The sequence below is a fragment of the Bufo gargarizans genome, chromosome 3 (assembly GCF_014858855.1).
Source record: "Bufo gargarizans isolate SCDJY-AF-19 chromosome 3, ASM1485885v1, whole genome shotgun sequence".
Taxonomy (NCBI): Eukaryota; Metazoa; Chordata; class Amphibia; order Anura; family Bufonidae; genus Bufo; species Bufo gargarizans.
Window position 1 is genome coordinate 158,872,399 of NC_058082.1, and position 20,080 is coordinate 158,892,478.

At 43.0% G+C, this 20,080-nt stretch overlaps 1 protein-coding gene across 1 annotated transcript in view; it reads right to left on the minus strand.

The window, feature by feature from the left end:
- The window catches only part of LOC122932239 (inactive dipeptidyl peptidase 10-like), a 176,034-nt gene that overhangs the window by 36,482 nt on the left and 119,472 nt on the right, over positions 1-20,080 (minus strand). Inside the window, exons 18-23 of the mRNA XM_044286533.1 lie at positions 18,838-18,904; positions 17,437-17,631; positions 16,127-16,181; positions 7,135-7,234; positions 4,080-4,138; positions 1,470-1,542 (exon numbers count right to left, since the gene is read on the minus strand). Coding sequence (XP_044142468.1) covers positions 1,470-1,542; positions 4,080-4,138; positions 7,135-7,234; positions 16,127-16,181; positions 17,437-17,631; positions 18,838-18,904 — 549 coding nt within the window. The remainder of the gene's footprint in view (positions 1-1,469; positions 1,543-4,079; positions 4,139-7,134; positions 7,235-16,126; positions 16,182-17,436; positions 17,632-18,837; positions 18,905-20,080) is intronic.

Below are 20,080 nucleotides of genomic sequence, written 5' to 3' on the forward strand. Positions count from 1 at the left end.
TCTGCACCACATACCAAATGTCCGCAGTGCTGCTACTACTGAGACCCTTTTAAAATTCTACCACACACCATTTAATCAAAGTATGGCTTTCAATAAAATCTAAATCGCAGCAGGATAGGCCAATAAACATAACAATCGCTAAAGGGGAGGATATGATTATACTTCCCCAAATCAAAGCCTGGAGAGGGTAGCATAAGGGATCAGTCTGGGTCAGCACAGGAACATTGGTGGTGCAGTGGTGGCCATCTTGATGGAAAGGCTGGTCTCTGTACTCTGTGCAGTGAAGTCAGGTAGCTGTGAGGATGAAGCATGGACGTGCTGCCCGCTCCTCAACAGTCTTTGCGGCATGTATTGAAACTGAGGGAGGCTGTTCTTACACCACAGTGACAGCGCATAGAGTACTGCGCCCCCTCCTTCCTCTAGATGGCGCCGACTGAGGTTGCCGCCTCACCTTGCCTCATTAAAGGTGCGCCTCTGACAATCACAATACATTAGTAAGTGCCTTGTATTAACTTTCTCTACATGATAAAAGCCATTTGCTGAACTGAGACAACCCCTTTCTCGATTCCCAACCGTCTTTTTTTATTAGACATCTTTACAGACCTTTTTTAAGAACTGGGGACACACTAATACTGTAATTAAAAAGGCACATAATGGAAACCAATAAATTATTTAGTGAACAAGTCTTTTAACAATAGGGTGCCCGGAGGCAGCAGTGAGATGAATGTTAGAGTCAGAACATGCAGCTGCATCCAGAACACGTGAAGAGCTTCCTTCTAGGTTTCCATCATTACAGGAGAACACGTTGGTTATGGACGGGGGCACAGTAGAGAACTAAGGGACATTATTAGAATTTATGACATAGAACGTAAAGTAAATCCTGACTTCACTGGTGCAACGAGAAAAGGCTGGGCATCACAGCAAATTTTCAAATCCCCTCACCTTCCCGAGCAACTTCCTAGAAACCCCCTTCCATGGCTAGTGAAGACCACCCACACATGCCAAGTAGTGCTCCCCTTTAATGCCTCACACAGTAGTACTCATCCTAATATAAGTGAAGGCCCCCAGTTGATGAAATATGAACAACATATAAATTAAAGGGGTAGCTACTATGTGACCCGCCATGTTGTCCCAGTGCTTCTCTTTCCCAGACTGCACATGCATTCATTATACAATAAGTTGCTTACTGTTGAGCTTTCTACATTAGTCTTTCTCGCAGGCTTTTGCCATCCATCATGCATACCAGAGGGGTTATTTCCTGGAGGATACATGTGCAGGAACCCACAGTAGCCAGGTTGATAGCAATGCTTTGTTTATACTGGACTTGCTGATGGGTTTCTGTACCAGTTAATAGGCATCCCCAATTTCTGTTCATTCCTGGTCTACAAGAAACACATGCTATGTATTATAATGCATTTCAAATGAAGTGAACCAACATGCACCTGTTCATTCCATGGAGGGTGTCTCACCATCTGCAGTGCCATGGACCAGTAGAAATCGTTGGTCCCGTAGCCTCTGGATGTTATTCAACACTGAGGCCACCTAGCGAGACAGATACAAGAATAAATGACTGATACCTGCTCACTTTAATGTGTCTTTTTTTCCCCAGGGAGCTGAAATGAATATTTCAGACACTAGGCTAGTTATTAAATGCTGTGTTGAAGATGATATTTTTTTCTAATTAACCCTTTCCTGACAGCGATTTTCAGTATATCATTTTCGTTTTTTTTTCCTCCCTGCCTTCCTGGGCCATAACTTTTTTACATAACCTTATGAGGGCTTATTTTTTGTAGGACAAGTTGTAATTTCTAAATGACACCATTTTACGGTTGCATAAAATGAAGTGGAAAGCTGGCAAAAATCCAAATGGGGTGAAATTGGGGAGAAAAAATGCAATTCTGCCACAGTTTTATGGGTTTTGTTCTTACAGCATTCACTATGCAGTATAACTGACATGTGCTGTTCATTCTCCAGGTCAGTATGATTACAGCAATACCACATTTGTATAGTGTTTCTAGCGTTTTAATACTGGATTTTTATTTTATTTTTTTAAACATTTTTTTTTTCATCGCAATATTCTGACCCCCATAACTTTTTTATAGTTATGTCTACAGAGCTGTGTGTGGGCTCATTTTTTGAAAGACGATCTGTAGCTTTTAGTAATACCATTCTGGGTGTGTATGACTTTATCATTTTTTATTTAAAAAAAAATTAAGTTAAAGTTATGAAAAAACAGCAAATCAACCATTTTTTCCCATTACACCATTCACTTTATGGACTGTTTTTTTTTAAATATTTTAATAGTATGGACGTTTTCACAATGTTTATTTATTTTGATTGTGGGGAAAGGTGGGGGATTAATTTTTTTTTCACTTTATTTTAAATTTAAGACTTTTTTTTGTACTTTTTTTTTAGGTCCCAAAGTGGACCCCAACCTGCACTCATCAGATTGCAATTTGTATAGAGTAATATTCAGAAATCGTTATATTACAATTCAGCACTGCCAGCTGCTGGCCTGAATTGTAATATTCAAGTAATAAGCCTAGAAGCCTAGTACAGGCTCTGGCTCACTACTTACATGGAACGCCTTCCCCCATCTGCACCTGGGGGAGGCGGTCCTGCCCCGGAAACACGTGCCCTCTGGCTTTTAGGCCTCTCAAATGCCATGGTCACATTTGACCACTGCATCTGAGGGGTTAAATGTCTGCGATCGGCATTACTGCCAATTGTGGAGTTAAACATATCAAAAAGTCATAACTTTAAAGGGAGCAATTTTGACCATGCTAACCTCCAGGCAGGAGCTGTAGTTTTTATTGATACCATTTTAGAATATGCCTTTTTGATAATTTTTTATTCCATTTTATGGGAGACGAAGCAACATAAAAATGGCGAATTCCCTTTTTTTTTTTTTCATCATGCCAATTCATCAAATGGAATAAATACATTTAGATTATAATAGTACGGGCATTTTTGTGTGTGACAATGACAATTATCTTAATTTTTATAGTTTATTTTTGTTATTAATATGGGGAAAAGGGGCTGATGTGAATTTTTATGAATTTTTTATTTTTTTATAGTTTTAAAAACTTTTTTTCATTTCACTTATTACAAGTCACCCTGGGGGACTTTAACATCCGATCACTGTTAACATTTGATCTACAGCGGTTAAAATAAAAGTCATTCCCCATATAACTAGAGCCTTGAGCATTATAATATTGATTGAGAACACTACTGTGTATTTAAAAGCTTTTATTCCCCTTTTATCAAAATTGTCACTGGAGAGTCTCAAACCAGGGACCTTCTGTATCATAGGCAAAAGGCTTGCTAGCTGAAGCACAGGCTTGACAGCTTTAAGAGGTTGGAATTTTTCTATCTAAAAACCTTTACTATTATTTCCGTACAATGAACTGGTATCTACAGACACATCTCTGTATACCAGAACAGGTATATTATTTGAGTGCATTGTGGGTCACAATTGGCAGAGTATTGGGGTGGCAACAGGATGACACTGTTGGGACACCAAAAAGTTTATTTTGAGAAGGTGGGGAGCATGATGGACAAGTGAAGAATCTATTATGTCTGTGTGGAAAACTCTGCAGAGAAGAGGTGTGGCTGAAAGATGTCATCATGGCGATCTGGGTCGCATAGAGAAGATGAGGAGAGGGAATGTCTACAATCAGAGGAGACATCACTGGATATAATAGCTAGGTAATGCTGTATTCTCCTGTATGTTTGATAGCGCTGAAAGAACAGACACATGCCAAAGGTATGGTTAGCTTAGTGCTGCGGTCCACATCTCACATGAAATTTGTCCTGCACTTTAATATTTGGCTCTACTGGGGTAATATTCTGTGCTGCACTATGGTAGTGCTGACCTTACCTACTTATGTTGGCCTTTCTGCCAACTTGGACCCACCTACAACATGGGGTCACTTTTATTTTATTTTTTCCCAGGGCCACTTTAAATTCCCAAACTGCCCCTGACCATCACAGCATTTAAGCGTGGTCAATACTGCTGATAGCTCCCTTTGATTTTGCACACAAGTTTACATAAGTACACTTAATATCAGAAAACATACCATGTATGCTGAACCCTCTTGAGATGGCATCCCAAGGTAACGCTCTGAAAGAATTGCAGCTGGATCATAAACATAAAATAATATTATCATTACTTTATAGTTATGTGAATTACAAGTATTTCTGTCAAACCATACAGTACAACTGGAGTAGCAGAGCACATGCTCAATTGCCACTACTTTAAAGGGGTTATCCAAGACTATTAAATGTCCCCCATATGCCCGGGCCCCTCGCAATGAATATACTTACCTGGCTCCCCGTTCCGCTGCTGCTGCTTCTCCCCATGCGCAGATGAAAACATCCGGTGTCGGGGAAGGGGGGGAGCAGCCAATGGCAGGCGGCAACGGGGATGAGCCATTGGCTGCTGATGTTTTCATCCACGCATGGGGAGGAGCAGCAGCGGCGGAACGGGGAGCCAGGTAAGTATATTCATTGTGAGGGGCCCAGGCATATGGGGGACATTTAATAGTCTTGGATAACCCCTTTAAGGCTCAGGACCTCGTTCTAGTGATCAGTGGATGTCTCAGTGATCAACCATTTTTCACCTATCCCGTAGGTAAGTAATACGTGTGATTGGTAGAAAGACTTGAATCACCTTAAACAATTGTGTGTGTTTTTATTTCCTCTCAGAACGTCCACCTAATGTGTACAATGCTGGTGAGAAGAATTCACGTTTAGTGCGCTGATTGTTATTTGCTAACCTGCACAAAAGCACAAATTAGGCTGTCACTTCTGCACAAGAAGGTCCAGACAGCGGGGCTGAACATAGTAACATAGTACATAAGGCCGAAAAAAGACATCTGTCCATCCAGTTCAGCCTGTCATCCTGCAAGTTGATCCAGAGGAAGGCAAAAAAACCCTGTGAGGTAGAAGCCAATTTTCCCCACTTTAGGGGAATAAAAATTCCTTCCCGACTCCAATCAGGCAATCAGAATAACTCCCTGGATCAACGACCCCTCTCTAGTAGCTATAGCCTGTAATATTATACTACTGAGTATATGTCATTACCAGCACTCAACATCTTAGGCTACTTTCACACTCGCGTTTTGGGCTGCCATGGATCTGCAAAAACGGATCCGTTACAATAATACAACCGCATGCATCCGTTATGAACGGATCCGTTTGTTTTATCTGTAACATGGATCATGCCAGGATGGATCCGTTTGGCTCAGTTTCGTCAAGTGGACAGCAAAACGCAGCAGGCAGCGGTCTGGTGTCCGCCTCCAGAGTTGAATGGAGACTGAACGGAGGCAAACTGATACATCCTGAGCGAATCCTTTTCCATTCAGAATGCATTAGGGCAAAACTGATCAGTTTTGGACCGCTTGTGAGAGCCCTGAACGGATCTCACAAATGGAAAACCAAAACGTGAGTGTGAAAGTAGCCTTGAGTGAAGGTTGGTGGAGGCAATCGAAAAGAACAGCAGGGGGCTCCATAACAAGTACATGACAACAATATCCAGCCACAATTCAAACTGAAAAATTCAGTTTTGCTTGATCTAACAGAGTGATATTAATTCATTCACATGAAAATTAGCGGTGCATACATAATAAATAGTATTACTGTTTGTCAAATTAAATGTAAATGGTTGTTCTCCAACTTTTAATATTGAAATTGCATAAATATTTTACATTAAAAACAGATCCTAGCACTTATAGTTGTAAAGGGTCACTGAGTTTTGATAAAATCTTTGATGTGCCATAGAGACACATCAAAAGTTTTGATCGGTGGGGGTCTGAGCTCTGAGACCCCCACTGATTGCTAGAATGAAGGGAGAGAACTGCTCGCATATCGTGGTCTCCGAGAAGGAAGAGTTTGTATATCGTGCTCTCTCTCCACGTTGCAGAGGACGGGATTAAGACGAGCCGATGGACTCTACGGAGTCCGCCTTCTGCAGCAAGGAGAGCGCACGATATGCATGACCTATGATATATCAAAAGTTTTTTTTAAACTTAGTGACCCTTTAAACAATGAAAATCAATGTGTGTAATTGTACCATAACAGCAACTTAAGGCCTCATGCACACGACTGTTGTTTTGGTCCATACCCGAGCCGCAGCTTGGATGCGTACCTATTCACTTCAATGGGGCCGCAAAAGATGCAGACAGCACTCCGTGTGCTGTCCGCATCCGTTGCTCCGTTCCGTAGTCCGCAAAAAAAAATATAACCTGTCCTATTCTTGTCCGTTTTGCGGACAAGAATAGACAGTTATAACAATGGCTGTCCGTGCCGTTCCGCAAAGTTGCGGAACGCACAAGGACGCCATTCGTGTTTTGCGGATCCGCAATTTGCGGACCACAAAACACACAACGGTCGTGTGCACGAGGCCTAATACTTCATAACTAAAGGAACACATCAGTGAGAATTGGGTATTTTTTAGCTCAATATTCATTTTTTTTTAGAATTTTGGGCTGTTTTGCTTTTAATTGCAATTGATAACTAACCCATAGTTGGGTTGTGTCTGATATTAGAATTAAGGTGAATAGGGCTAAGATACCAGATGCAGCCCCCTAGACAAGAGAAGTGCTCTCTCTCTCTCTCTCTCTCTCTCTATATATATATACACACACACACACACACATATACAGTATATGTGCACAGTAGGTTAAAATAGCAAATAGGCATTATTCACCCTCACGATCCTCCGTTCCGATATGGTTACATTCCCCACTGCTCTCCACATCCTGGTTCTGAGCTCAGCACACAGGAAATTCCTTTGACTGCCAATCACTGGCTGAGGCAGGTCTCCGCTCTGGGCAGTGATTGGATAAGCTGGTAGTCCAAGACATTTCCTGTGTGTCAAGCTTGTACCAGGAAGTGGAGGGCAGTGGGGAACGAAGCAGAGTGATGCTTATTTGGTATTTTTAACCCATTCTGCTCCATTTTTTTTTTTTTTTAAAGGATTCCCCTGGAAAATCCCTTTAACATTGTAGCCTGTTCTGACAACAGATCTGTATAGTAGGAATGTACCGTATTTAGCTGAAAAAAAAATCACATGCAAAAAATACAATACAGTAAAAGTGCTATGTCTGTCATTGTTACTCAATATATACTCACAGTGTAGGTGGAAACTTGTGATGGGAGCAACTGCTACTCCACAAGCAAACAGCTCTTCAGGCAGTGACAGCAGCTTGATAGCCAAAAAGCCACCATAAGCCTAAAAAAATTTAAGGAAATACAATTAATTTAATGTGCCTGCTGAACATTCCTACAGAGAGCAGGAAGAGACGGGAGACAGAACATGCACACTGCACGCGCCTTCCCTTCATACAGCTGATCGGCGGGGTTGCCGAGTGTCGGACCCCCGCCGATCTGATATTAGGATAGGTCATCAGTATTAAAAGCCTGGAGAGCCCCTTTAAGGCTCCGTATACGGGCCGTTTTCTGCGTTCTGCATACGGTCCGTATACAGAACCATTCATTTCAATGGGTCCGCAAAAGATGCAGACAGCACTCTGTATGCTGTCCGCATCCGTTGCTCCGTTCCGTGGCCCTCAAATTTTTTTAGTCCTGTCCTATTCTTGTCCGTTTTGCGGACAAGAATAGGCATATCTACGGTAGGCCTCCTGTTCTGTTCCGCAAATTGAGAAAGGCACACGGGCGCCATCCATGTTTTGCGGATCCGCAATTTGCGGAGCGCAAAAAACGGCACTGCCGTGTGAACGAGCCCTAAACCTGATGGTCTGACTGGGATCTTGACAGGTTTCAGGCTATATTATACATGCCTGTAATCTTGAATGACAATTCTGCCTATAATTCCCTCCATACTTCTTCCCTACGCTTAATGCTGTGTACCAAGATGTATTGATATTGAAGAGTGATGAAAAACAGGTCCTTAAGGGGGTACTCCTCTCTTGGTTATGTATTGCTTGTTTAGTGCTACATGCCCTTCACGGTTTATGCAGTGTCATGACATTCAATACCAGATTGGCCTCAGTTCAACTCCCGACACCCCTACTGATCAGGTTTTTGAAAAGGCCATCATGCTTGTGCTAGCACTGCGCCCTCTTCAATGTTTACCTGGACACTGTCTAGACTGACGAGGGTCTGACGCTCGGCATCCCCACTGGTCAGCTGTTTGACGAGGAGGTGGCACTCCATGCGAGCGCTGCTTCCTCTTCATTACACGACCTGTCATCTCGCTTCACTTGAATGGAGAGAGTAATTGTAATTACACTAGCACTGTCGCTGTAGGGGAGATGACAGGTAGTGTAATGAAGAGGAAGCAGCGCTCCCATGGAGCGCCACATTCTCTTCAAGCAGATGATCACCGGAGGTGCCAGGAGTCGGACCCTGCTGATCAGTGTTGGATGTTCCTAATGAGAAATTCTCATCGATATTAGATGATGTGGAAAAGGAGGAAAAGCAGATGGCAGAAGAAGGGCACCCATCTGTAGGGCAGGAGAGCAATGGGGTTGGAGAAGTAGGTATGCCAGAGCTGATTAATATTCTGTGTTTACTGTCACATAACCTGAAGAAGACTGTAGGCCAGAACATCAATAATATGCATATTGTCCCCCCACCTAACCAGCTAAAGCCCATACCAGCAACAGCCCCGGTTTAAAGGTGCCGCGTGGCCATTAACAATGAAGACTGACTATACAGTATGGTCTTCATTATGAAATGTAAGGCAGCTGCAGACTAATTGACCACGCGGTTCTTCACCACAGCCTGGCCACAGTCCGCCCGCAGCATGGCCGCTCCGAGTGGCCGTACCCTAAGAAAGAGTGGCCTGTTTATACCTACTACTATGATTTATAGTGATTAGTAGCGAATTAATTTGTAACTAATCAAATTTCTTTGCTAATTTTGGCAAAGTTGCCAAATCAAATTTTTCAAAACCTCACTGAGGATAGATAGGTCATCAATATAAAAACCCTGGACAACCCCTTTAACAGTAGCACCCTTTGTCTTTGTTGAAACTAAAGTATGTTTAAAAGTAATTTTTATGTTCTGTGTGTTATTTATCGAGATGATCTGGGGGCCACCTCCGCTTGTCAGATTTGCTTCTATGAATGTATCTAATAAATAAAAAACTTAGAACGCTAGTTGGAGTGTGTGGGGATTTGTCTCACTGCGGTGACTTTACTGTGCCTACATATACCTACTGAATATTACTATTTTTTTGTAAATCTTAATCCACAACTAGAATCATCTACACCAGAAACGTATATTTCTCTGAATTCAAAGAGGAGAAAAAAATAACTGCACTGATGATCTTCCTGTTTCTACCGTGTAAATAATGTAATGAAGTACCCAAGTCGAGACCAGCAAAGAACAAGGACATGTTTTATAACCGGAGGGGGAAGTAATCAATGGATATTGATCTAGCAACAACTCAGCTGTAACACAATCAAATTATTATTTGACATCTAGATGCACAGGCAGTAAGTATTTAAATGTCCTGACTCCTGAACAGACATGGCCAGATTAAGTTTAGTGGAGACCCCTTGGCAAAACATCTGGCGGGACTTCCCCCATAATTTAAATTTTTAACATGGCTGGGGGAATGAGGCTTTTACGCAAGCTGCATGCCTGTCTACTGCCACATTCCACTAATGTCTACCTGTCACAGCTGGTCTTTGTCCAACTTGGTGGCCAGTCCATAATCTAGTGTAAATGCAGTCAGTACAAAGTCTGGTGTAAATGCTGCAGTCTGTCAGTCCATAGTCTAGTGTAAATGATACGGTCAGTCAGTCCATAGTTTAGTGTAAATGCTGCAGTCCATAGTCTTGTATAAATGCTGCAGTCAGTGCATAGTCTAGTATAAATGCTGCAGTCAGTCCATAGTCTAGTATAAATACTACAGTCAGTCAGTCCACAGTATAGTGTAAACATTACGGTCAGTCATTACATAGTCTACTGTAAATGATACGGTCAGTCCATATCCTACTGTAAATGATACAGTCAGTTAGTCCATAGTCTAGTGTAAATGATACAGTCAGCCCTTAGTCTAGTGTAAATTATGCAGTCAGTCCGTAGTCTAGTGTAAACACTGAGGTTGACCACAGCATTTATACTAGACTATGGATGACCATAGTGTTTACACTAGACTGTGGACTGACTGACCGTATCATTTACATTAGACTATGGACTGACGAACTGCAGCATTTACACTAGACTATGGACTGACTGACCGACTGCAGTATTTACACTACTATGGAATGACTAACCGCAGTGTTTACACTAGACTGTGGACTGACTGACCACAGCATTTATACTAGACTATGGACGGTTGATGAAGACGCCCTAAATTAGGGCATTTAAGATACACTCTGGTGTTCCAAATCAATGTACCCCCCCAGGGGTTAAGATCCACGCGTGGCTGAGAGACTAGACGCTGACATTGGCTTATGCACTCCTTCACTCTCTATATAGCTCCCTTGTTGGGACACCTGTACAAGGATGAGAAATCAGACACTTCTCACAGCACAGCTCTTTGCCCCCCCTCTCTTCTCCAGTCTTAAAACAAAGAGGGGGTGGGTGGGCACTTGGAAGTAGAAAAAGTTAACTCATTACAATCCTAGATATACAAAAATATAGAATAAAATTCACACATCTTTAACACAGTCAGTCCACAGTCTAGTGTAAACACTGCGGTCAGTCAGTCCATAGTCTAGTGTAAATGCTGCAGTTAGTCAGTCCATAGCAGAGTGTAAATTCAGCAGTCAGCCAGTCCATAGTCTAATGTAAATGATACGGTCAGTCAGTCCATAGTCTAGTGTAAATGCTGCAGTGACTCAGCCCATAGATCAGTGTAAACACTGCAGTCAGTCAGCCCAAAGTGTAGTGTAAATGCTGCAGTCAGTCCATAGTCTAGTGTAAATGCTGCAGTCACTCCGCCCATAGTCTAGTATAAACGCTGCAGTCAGTCCATAGTCTAGTGTAAACACTGGGGTCAGTCAGTCAGCCATAGTCTAGGTTAAACACTCCAGTCAGTCAGCCATAGTCTAGTGTAAACACTCCAGTCAGTCATAGTCTAGTGCAGTGATGGCGAACCTATGGCACGGGTGCCAGAGGCGGCACTCAGTGCCCTCTCTGTGGGCACCCGAACCCTGGAAGAAGTCCAAGGTGTAACACTATGCCTTAGACTTTTTATGCCATTCATCAGTGCAGGGCATGCTATGAATGGCACAGACAGCTCACTGAATGTAGGCAGGCTATTATAGATAAATGATAAAGTACATGAAAGATATGTTATATTAGTATTTAGGGTAAATGGCCATGTTGGCACTTCGCAATAAATAAGTGAGTTTTGGGTTGCAGTTTGGGCACTCAGTCTCTAAAAGGTTCACCATCACTGGTCTAGTGTATACACTGGGGTCAGTCAGTAAGCCATAGTTTAGTGTATACACTGGGGTCAGTCCATAGTCTAGTGTAAACACCGTGGTCAGTCAGTAAGCCATAGTCTAGTGTATACACTGGGGTCAGTCCATAGTCTAGTGTATACACTGGGGTCAGTCAGTCAGCCATAGTCTAGTGTATACACTGGGGTCAGTCCATAGTCTAGTGTAAACACCGTGGTCAGTCAGTCAGTCATAGTCTAGTGTATACACTGGGGTCAGTCCATAGTCTAGTGTAAACACCGTGGTCAGTCAGTAAGCCATAGTCTAGTGTATACACTGGGGTCAGTCCATAGTCTAGTGTATACACTGGGGTCAGTCAGTCAGCCATAGTCTAGGTTAAACACTCCAGTCAGTCAGCCATAGTCTAGTGTAAACACTCCAGTCAGTCAGTCAGTCATAGTCTAGTGTATACACTGGGGTCAGTCCATAGTCTAGTGTAAACACTGGGGTCAGTCCATAGTCTAGTGTAAACACCGTGGTCAGTCAGTCAGCCATAGTCTAGTGTATACACTGGGGTCAGTCCATAGTCTAGTGTGAACACTGGGGTCAGTCAGTTCATAGTCTAGTGTAAACACTCCAGTCAGTCAGTCATAGTCTAGTGTATACACTGGGGTCAGTCCATAGTCTAGTGTAAACACCGTGGTCAGTCAGTAAGCCATAGTCTAGTGTATACACTGGGGTCAGTCCATAGTCTAGTGTGAACACTGGGGTCAGTCAGTCCATAGTCTAGTGTAAACACCGTGGTCAGTCAGTCATAGTCTAGTGTATACACTGGGGTCAATCCATAGTCTAGTGTGAACACTGGGGTCAGTCAGTCCATAGTCTAGTGTAAACACTCCAGTCAGTCAGTCATAGTCTAGTGTATACACTGGGGTCAGTCCATAGTCTAGTGTATACACTCCAGTCAGTCAGCCATAGTCTAGTGTATACACTGGGGTCAGTCCATAGTCTAGTGTAAACACAGCGGTCAGTCAGCCATAGTCTAGTGTATACACTGGGGTCAGTCCATAGTTTAGTGTAAACACTGGGGTCAGTCAGTCCATAGTCTAGTGTAAATGCTGCAGTTACTCAGTTCATGTTCTAGTGTAAACTATGTATCAGGCCCATATCAGATCCTTTAGGCCTTATGCATACAAACGTATTTTCTTTCCGTGTCCATTCCGGGTTTTTTTGTGGACCGTATACGGAACTATTCATTTCAATGGGTCCGCAAACAAAAAAAAACGCCAAAAAATAGAACATGTCCTATTATTGTCCGCATTACGTACAAGGATAGTACCGTTCTGTTAGGGGCCAGCTGTTCCATTCCGCAAAATACGGAATGCACACGGACGTCATCCGTATTTTTTGCGGACCGCAAAATATATACGGTCGTGTGCATAAGGCCGCAGGAAAAAGCACACGAAAAGCTGCAACAAAACCACATGTATTACATGTGGTTTTTGTTGCGGAAAATAAAACAGATTTCAACCTCTCCATTGGAAAGGGTGAAATCAGCAAGATAATTCTGCTGTATAAATTGACATGCTACAAATCTACAATACTGCAGCTTTTCTGCTGCATTTTTTTACCCAGCGTTTAAATGAGAATTGAAATTCTCATCTAATTTGCGGATTTGACGCACATAAATCCACGACAGCAGATCCGCAGCTAATCAGTCACGTGACTTTGGCCAATGCTGGTTTGCCCAATTTAACAGCACCAAACTGTGTGTACATATATCCTATCCTAGAAGCCTGCTCTCCAGGCATGTAGAATTTCTCTATTCAGCCTATCTGAGCAATGCTTTGCTTTCAGATATACACTCACCTAAAGAATTATTAGGAACACCATACTAATACGGTGTTGGACCCCCTTTTGCCTTCAGAACTGCCTTCATTCTACGTGGCATTGATTCAACAAGGTGCTGATAGCATTCTTTAGAAATGTTGGCCCATATTGATAGGATAGCATCTTGCAGTTGATGGAGATTTGAGGGATGCACATCCAGGGCACGAAGCTCCCGTTTCACCACATCCCAAAGATGCTCTATTGGGTTGAGATCTGGTGACTGTGGGGGCCATTTTAGTACAGTGAACTCATTGTCATGTTCAAGAAACCAATTTGAAATGATTCGAGCTTTGTGACATGGTGCATTATCCTGCTGTAAGTAGCCATCAGAGGATGGGTACATGGTGGTCATGAAGGGATGGACATGGTCAGAAACAATGCTCAGGTAGCCCGTGGCATTTAAACGATGGCCAATTGGCACTAACGGGCCTAAAGTGTGACCAGAAAACATCCCCCACACCATTACACCACCACCAGCCTGCACAGTGGTAACAAGGCATGATGGATACATGTTCTCATTCTGTTTACGCCAAATTCGGACTCTACCATTTTAATGTCTCAACAGAAATCAAGACTCATCAGACCAGGCAAGGTTGTGCGTGTTGTGGCTTCACAAATGCTTTGCTGCATACCTCGGTTGTAACGAGTGGTTATTTCAGTCAACGTTGCTCTTCTATCAGCTTGAATCAGTCGGCCCATTCTCCTCTGACCTCTAGCATCAACAAGGCATTTTCGCCCACAGGACTGCCGCATACTGGATGTTTTTCCCTTTTCACACCATTCTTTGTAAACCCTAGAAATGGTTGTGCGTGAAAATCCCAGTAACTGAGCAGATTGTGAAATACTCGGACCGGCCCGTCTGGCACCAACAACCATGCCACGCTCAAAATTGCTTAAATCACCTTTCTTTCCCATTCTGACATTCAGTTTGGAGTTCAGGAGATTGTCTTGACCAGGACGACAACCCTACATGCATTGAAGCAACTGCCATGTGATTGGTTGACTAGAAAATCGCATTAATGAGAAATAGAACAGGTGTTCCTAATAATTCTTTAGGTGAGTGTAGGTGACTGAGCATCACTAATTAATCTCCTTCACTATAAGGTAACATCAGACAGTTTTTTCATAGCAAAAACCACAGCAAAACACCAAGTGTAAATTAAAGGTGAAGACATCTGTAATATCAGTGAAGAACATAGAACAAGCTAGTATCACAGGAAAAGAATGTCTCTGGTCTGGATGCTCTGAGAACTGGAGATAAGTGGAGATAGTAAGATAAGATCAGCACATATCAGTAGATAACAGTCAGCTGCTCAGCAACTACAGATAAGATAAGCTGACAGTTTACTGTAACGACTGGTTACTAGAGAGTGCTACCCCATATAAAAGGGACTGTAAATACCAGGCAGTGTCTCCTCAACAGCTGATGATTGAGGCGAGTCATACAAAAATGCTCTGCACATTATTACTGCTGGGGGCCATTATGGGGGACATTTCTACTGCTGGGAGCTTCTCTGGGGGACATTAATACTGCTGGGAGCTTCTCTGGGGGACATTACTACTGCTGGGAGCTTCTCTGGGGGACATTACTACTGCTGGGGGCCATTATTACTGCTCAGAGTCTCTCTGGGGGACATTATTACTGCTGGGAGCTTCTCTGGGGAAAATTACTACAGCTGGGGGCCATTATGGGGGAAATTATTACTGCTGGGGGCCATTATGAGGGAAATTATTACTGCTTGGAGTCTCTCTGGGGGACATTACTACTGCTGGGAGCTTCTCTGGGGGACATTACTACTGCTGGGAGCTTCTCTGGGGGACATTACTAATGCTGGGGGCCATTAGGGGGGAAATTATTACTGCTCGGAGTCACTCTGGAGGACATTTTGGGGGACATTATTACCACTGGGGGCCATTATGGTGAACATTATTACTGATAGGAGCCATTATGGTGGACATTATTACTCCTTGGAGTCACTTTGGGGGCCACAATGGGGAACATTATTACAGCTGGGGGCCATTATGGTGGACATTATTAATGCTGGGGGCCATTATTGGGGACATTATTACTGCTAGGTGCCACTCTAGGGGACATTATTACTGCTGGGGACCACTATTGGGGGGCATTGTTACTGCTTGAGACCACTCTGGGAGACATTTTTACTACTGGGGGCACTAGGGGGGCATCATGTATACTGGAGGGGTTGGGATTTAAATAAAAAAAGGCAATTAAAATTATCAATTTTTAATGGCGGTTTTTAAAAACGGACACAAAACGGCCATTAAAAATTGTCAGAAAGTGGATGGAAAATGTGAATATAGCCTTAAATGAAGCCGTATTGGGACAATTTTAGTTTTTTCCTCCCTGCCTTCCTATAGATATATGAGGGAGACCCTCCCTCTGACTGCTCAGATGCCATGGTCACTACTGATTGCAGCATTAGAGGGGGTTAAATGACTGGGATTGGAGTCCTGGTCACAGTGTGCGGATGTCAGCTACATTACATAGCTGGCCCCTGATATGGATCCGTGGCTACGTAAATGTACATCAAACATCAACAAGTGGTTAATACTTCAGTGAGGTGAAGCATGTATCCCTGGTATGTGGTTAGGAGTTAAATACTATAAAGAATACTGTTCCTAACAATGTCTATGCATCTATCAAGCCCTAACATCTCCTTCATCTTTACATAGGGTTCGCATATGTTGTTCTGGTGCGGCTCAAAGCCATACCTGAACTGCCAAGTGGAGACCCCAGAAAAAGCACATATTTTAGAGCTTCAAAGTTGTAGTAAATGTGATTTTCCATGGCAGAAAAACTGTGACATGATGCATTTTTTAAGTATATTCTGCAACAGACAAGATTTACTTACTTTCCCATAAACTCCAATGCGATGCTGGTCAACAAATGGCAGCTGTTTCAGTTGCCTGCAGAAAAATGAGTACTTAATTAAGCCAAGAGTGAATGAAGGTGACCATCTGAACTATTCTCCTGTAGTGCTCACCTTGTCCTAAGACCATTACTATATAGAATATCTGTCTTAGGCCTCATGCACACGACCGTGGTGTGTTTTGCGGTCCGCAAACCGCAGATCTGCAAAAAACGGAAGCTGCCCGTATTGCCTTCCGCAATTTGCAGAACGGGCGCTGGCAATATAAATGCCTATTCTTGTCCACGAAGCACGGCCGCGGAACGGAGACACGGAGTGCTGTCCGCATCTTTTGCGGCCCCATTGAAGTGAATGGGTCCGCATCCGAGCCGTCAAAACGGCGGCTCGGATGCGGACCTAAACAATGGCCGTGTGCATGAGGCCTTAAAGTGCTGTCACACAGGTTTTTTGTGGCAGTTTTTGCAGCGTTTTTTTTTTTTTGCCAAAACCAGAAGTGGGTTGGAATGGAATGAGAAATAGAAAGGACTTTTACCTCTCCTTCCTGCTGGATCCACTTCTGGTTTTGACTCTAGAAACTTCCACAAAAACTGTATGTGACACCACCCTTGGAATTTGGCGTGGAAGCCACTGGCGTCTGCTCTGAATCTGCCCCTGTTTTGAATGGTAGGCCGCGCTGCAATTAATGTGGTCACGGTTTATAGTTGTAACTTTGTCATGTCTCGTAGTGTTGTCCGCACGGGTGCTGCTGGAAACCGTGGAGGTGTCCGCTTGCTGTTTAGCTCATTCAGTGGGGCTAAACCGTGAGCAGGTCCTCGGCATACATTGTTTAATATAATGACCTCATGCACATGGCGTATTATGGATCTGTGTAGTACGAGTTCATGAAATGCCACCTTTGGAGATCTGTGGGTCCATACTGTGCACTCCCCTTTGAGTATTGCTTCTAGAGGAGAATATAGTGCACAGAGTGCCCAAAGCTCTGTAATACAGAACCGCAGAGGCCCCATGTGCTGAGGTGGCCTCAGTCGTGTCTGATCTCCTTAAAGCCATGTTTACACGTAGTTTATTTGCTGCAGATTTCTGAAGTATGCAAAAAACACCATACAATGCATGTCAATGGGGTTTTACAAAATCGGCACATTCAAGGTCATGCTGCAGATTCTCACATCATGGACTTTTGATTTATCTCATTTTCACCTGCTGAAAAGGGTAAAATCTATAGGCGATGATATTAGCAGGTAATATCCTATGCTGGTGTTATCTCAAATAGTGACATTATAAAGCAGACATACTGCACCACAGATATATATTCTTTAGCATCAACAGAACCAAGTTTCCGGTCAATTTCATGAAGCAAATTCAGTCCTTGATTTTTGGATCCCCGGCCATCAAAATGGGCAACAATGATATGGAATGAGCTCACAAGTACAGACTCCCATCCGAGTGAGAACTCCTCTGTGACCCGCTGGGCCCCTGGAGCTTCTGGTCTACAAGGGGGAAAATGTGTCTTGTTATGATTTGGAAATAAAGAAGATTATTCCTTATATACAGTTTATTTTTTATTAACAAATCAGTGTATAAAGACACGTAGTCTTGGGCAACACTGCGAGAATGCTACACTGCTCACGTGCATATTATAGATTCAGTTCTGAATTTACATTCTCAGCATTGTCGCGGTCTTCTTGAAATTGGTTATTATGACAATTACTGCAGTATATATGGTAACGTATGAAAAAATACCAAAAACTATGTGCCCCATATGAGCTGTGTGCCAGGTTCTCTATTGGGCGTCCAGGTATGTACAGTAGAGACTAGCAAACAATGCTCCACAAAGGCAAGACGTAATGAAAGGCAAATATAAAAGCTTCTATAATTGTTAGGCAACAATAATCACTAAAGAGCGTTTGTACGAACACTGGTTAACGATAATCGGCCCATTTAAACATTTGTCCTTTTGGTAACAGATTGTTTGGGTAATTCTCATTTGTGGGCAACAGATTGCGCCATCTAAATAGTGATCTGCTGCCCACAAACAATGATTCTGGATGGGGACAAGCAAAGGCATTAGCGATCACTCCTCCCCATACTATGGAGGAGATCGCTCCTCATCAGTATGCATCGGTCGCCTCCATGATGTACGAGCAGGAGATTATCGGGAAGAAACGCTTCTTTCCCAACAATCGTCAGCTTCATGAGGCTTATAAATAGGCCTTAAAGAGGACCTGTCACCACCCCTGACATGCTTGTTTTAATAGTTTCATGCATTCCCCATGTAATAACAATTCTGGAGCCTCTATTCTTATGGCTCTATGTTGTGCCATTCCTGTATTATTCCTGCTAGAAGTTATGAATGAATTGCTATTAGCCTTCAGTGAGGGTACAGAGGGGAGGTAACCAGTTGGGGGCGTGTACCTGCATAGTCTCACTCTAACCAATCGGTGCTGCCATTGTCAGACTGTGCAGGGACAACCCCCAACTGGTTACCTCCCCTCTGTACCCTTACTGAAGGCTAATAGCAATTCATTCATAACTTCTAGCAGGAATAATAAAAGAATGGCACAACATAGAGCCATAAGAATAGATGCTCCAAAATTTTTATTACATGGGGAATGCATAAAGCTATTAAAACCGACATGTCAGGAGCGGTGAAAGGTCCTCTTTAAGACAAATTAGTGATTACCAATGTTACTTACAGCCAGAGAAGCAAGGGGTATTCTGAATCTCGGTATCCTGATGGGACAGTCAGACGAACAGTCAGATCTGGAAAGTAGAAAAGAAACCATTTAATAATGGAAAATTAAAGAGGTTATGCCATGGTTAATGTAAAAAATACAAATCAGACATCATATAGTACACGACAATCTCTTTCTAACAAAGCTAGAAGCAGCCCTGTACCTCACATGGATTTAGAGTTCTGCCTATTCATTGCTGCAAATGCTCTGCTAAATGTATGTGAAGTTGGCAGTTTAGGGGGCATGTCATTTCTGCTGTAGCTCAGGGGCGTATCCTTTCTGCTGCAAATCTCTCCCTATCACAGCTCAGGAGACAGCTGAAGGACGGAAGTGAGCACGTGTGTCCTCCTCAGTGAGGTGGACAGAGAAATAAGAAAAAACAAACAAACATCAGGTGGCACTATACAGATTTAATAGAAAAACTCAGTGGCTAAACTTTTACATGCAATTACAAAACTGTTCAGATCCAGGTGCTGGTCTGAAAACTGCAGAATATTTTTTTGTGGAACAACCCCTTTAAGGCATCTACACACATTAGATAAATATCAGCTAAACCCACCAATTTCGGCAGGACCATCCAATGTTTATGACTTTCACCAAAAGCAGAAAGAAGGGTCAGACATGTTGGATTTCAACATGCTGGATCCTTTTGTTCTCAAAGGAGATAAGCCACCACTAAGGGTGTCTGGCAGCGGCTTATCTCCTCTCCCTATTGAGAACACATGCATACTTGGCCAAGCCTAGAGTACATGTGTATGGAAAGGTCAGGAGGAATGGAGGACCAGCAGTCGGCTGACAGCTATCTGAAGTGTATGCCCTCCTTTAATCTTTGGCATAGTTAAGGAGATTTACTAAACAAAATTTACCTGAAACTAACCCAAAGGGCACATTATATCATTTTAAAACCTTATTATACCCATGACAGATATAAAATACGACCCCTACAGAAAAACATAACGCAGTGCTACACCAATAGAGAATAGAGCATATGGATCGAAGGGTCCCAAATGGGGCTGTCGCCCCTGTGGGGACTCTGTCGCGTGCCCCAACATCGAGAGAGCAACGTTGTTTACTGATAGAACTGGCTGCGTAATTACACACGATTTAGTGTAACACATTTGGGGTTATTTATGTGGCCAGTTGCCCGTGTAAGTTGTGATATGTTGGTTTAACCTCTAGAGACGGGTAAGGGAACATGTCCTAG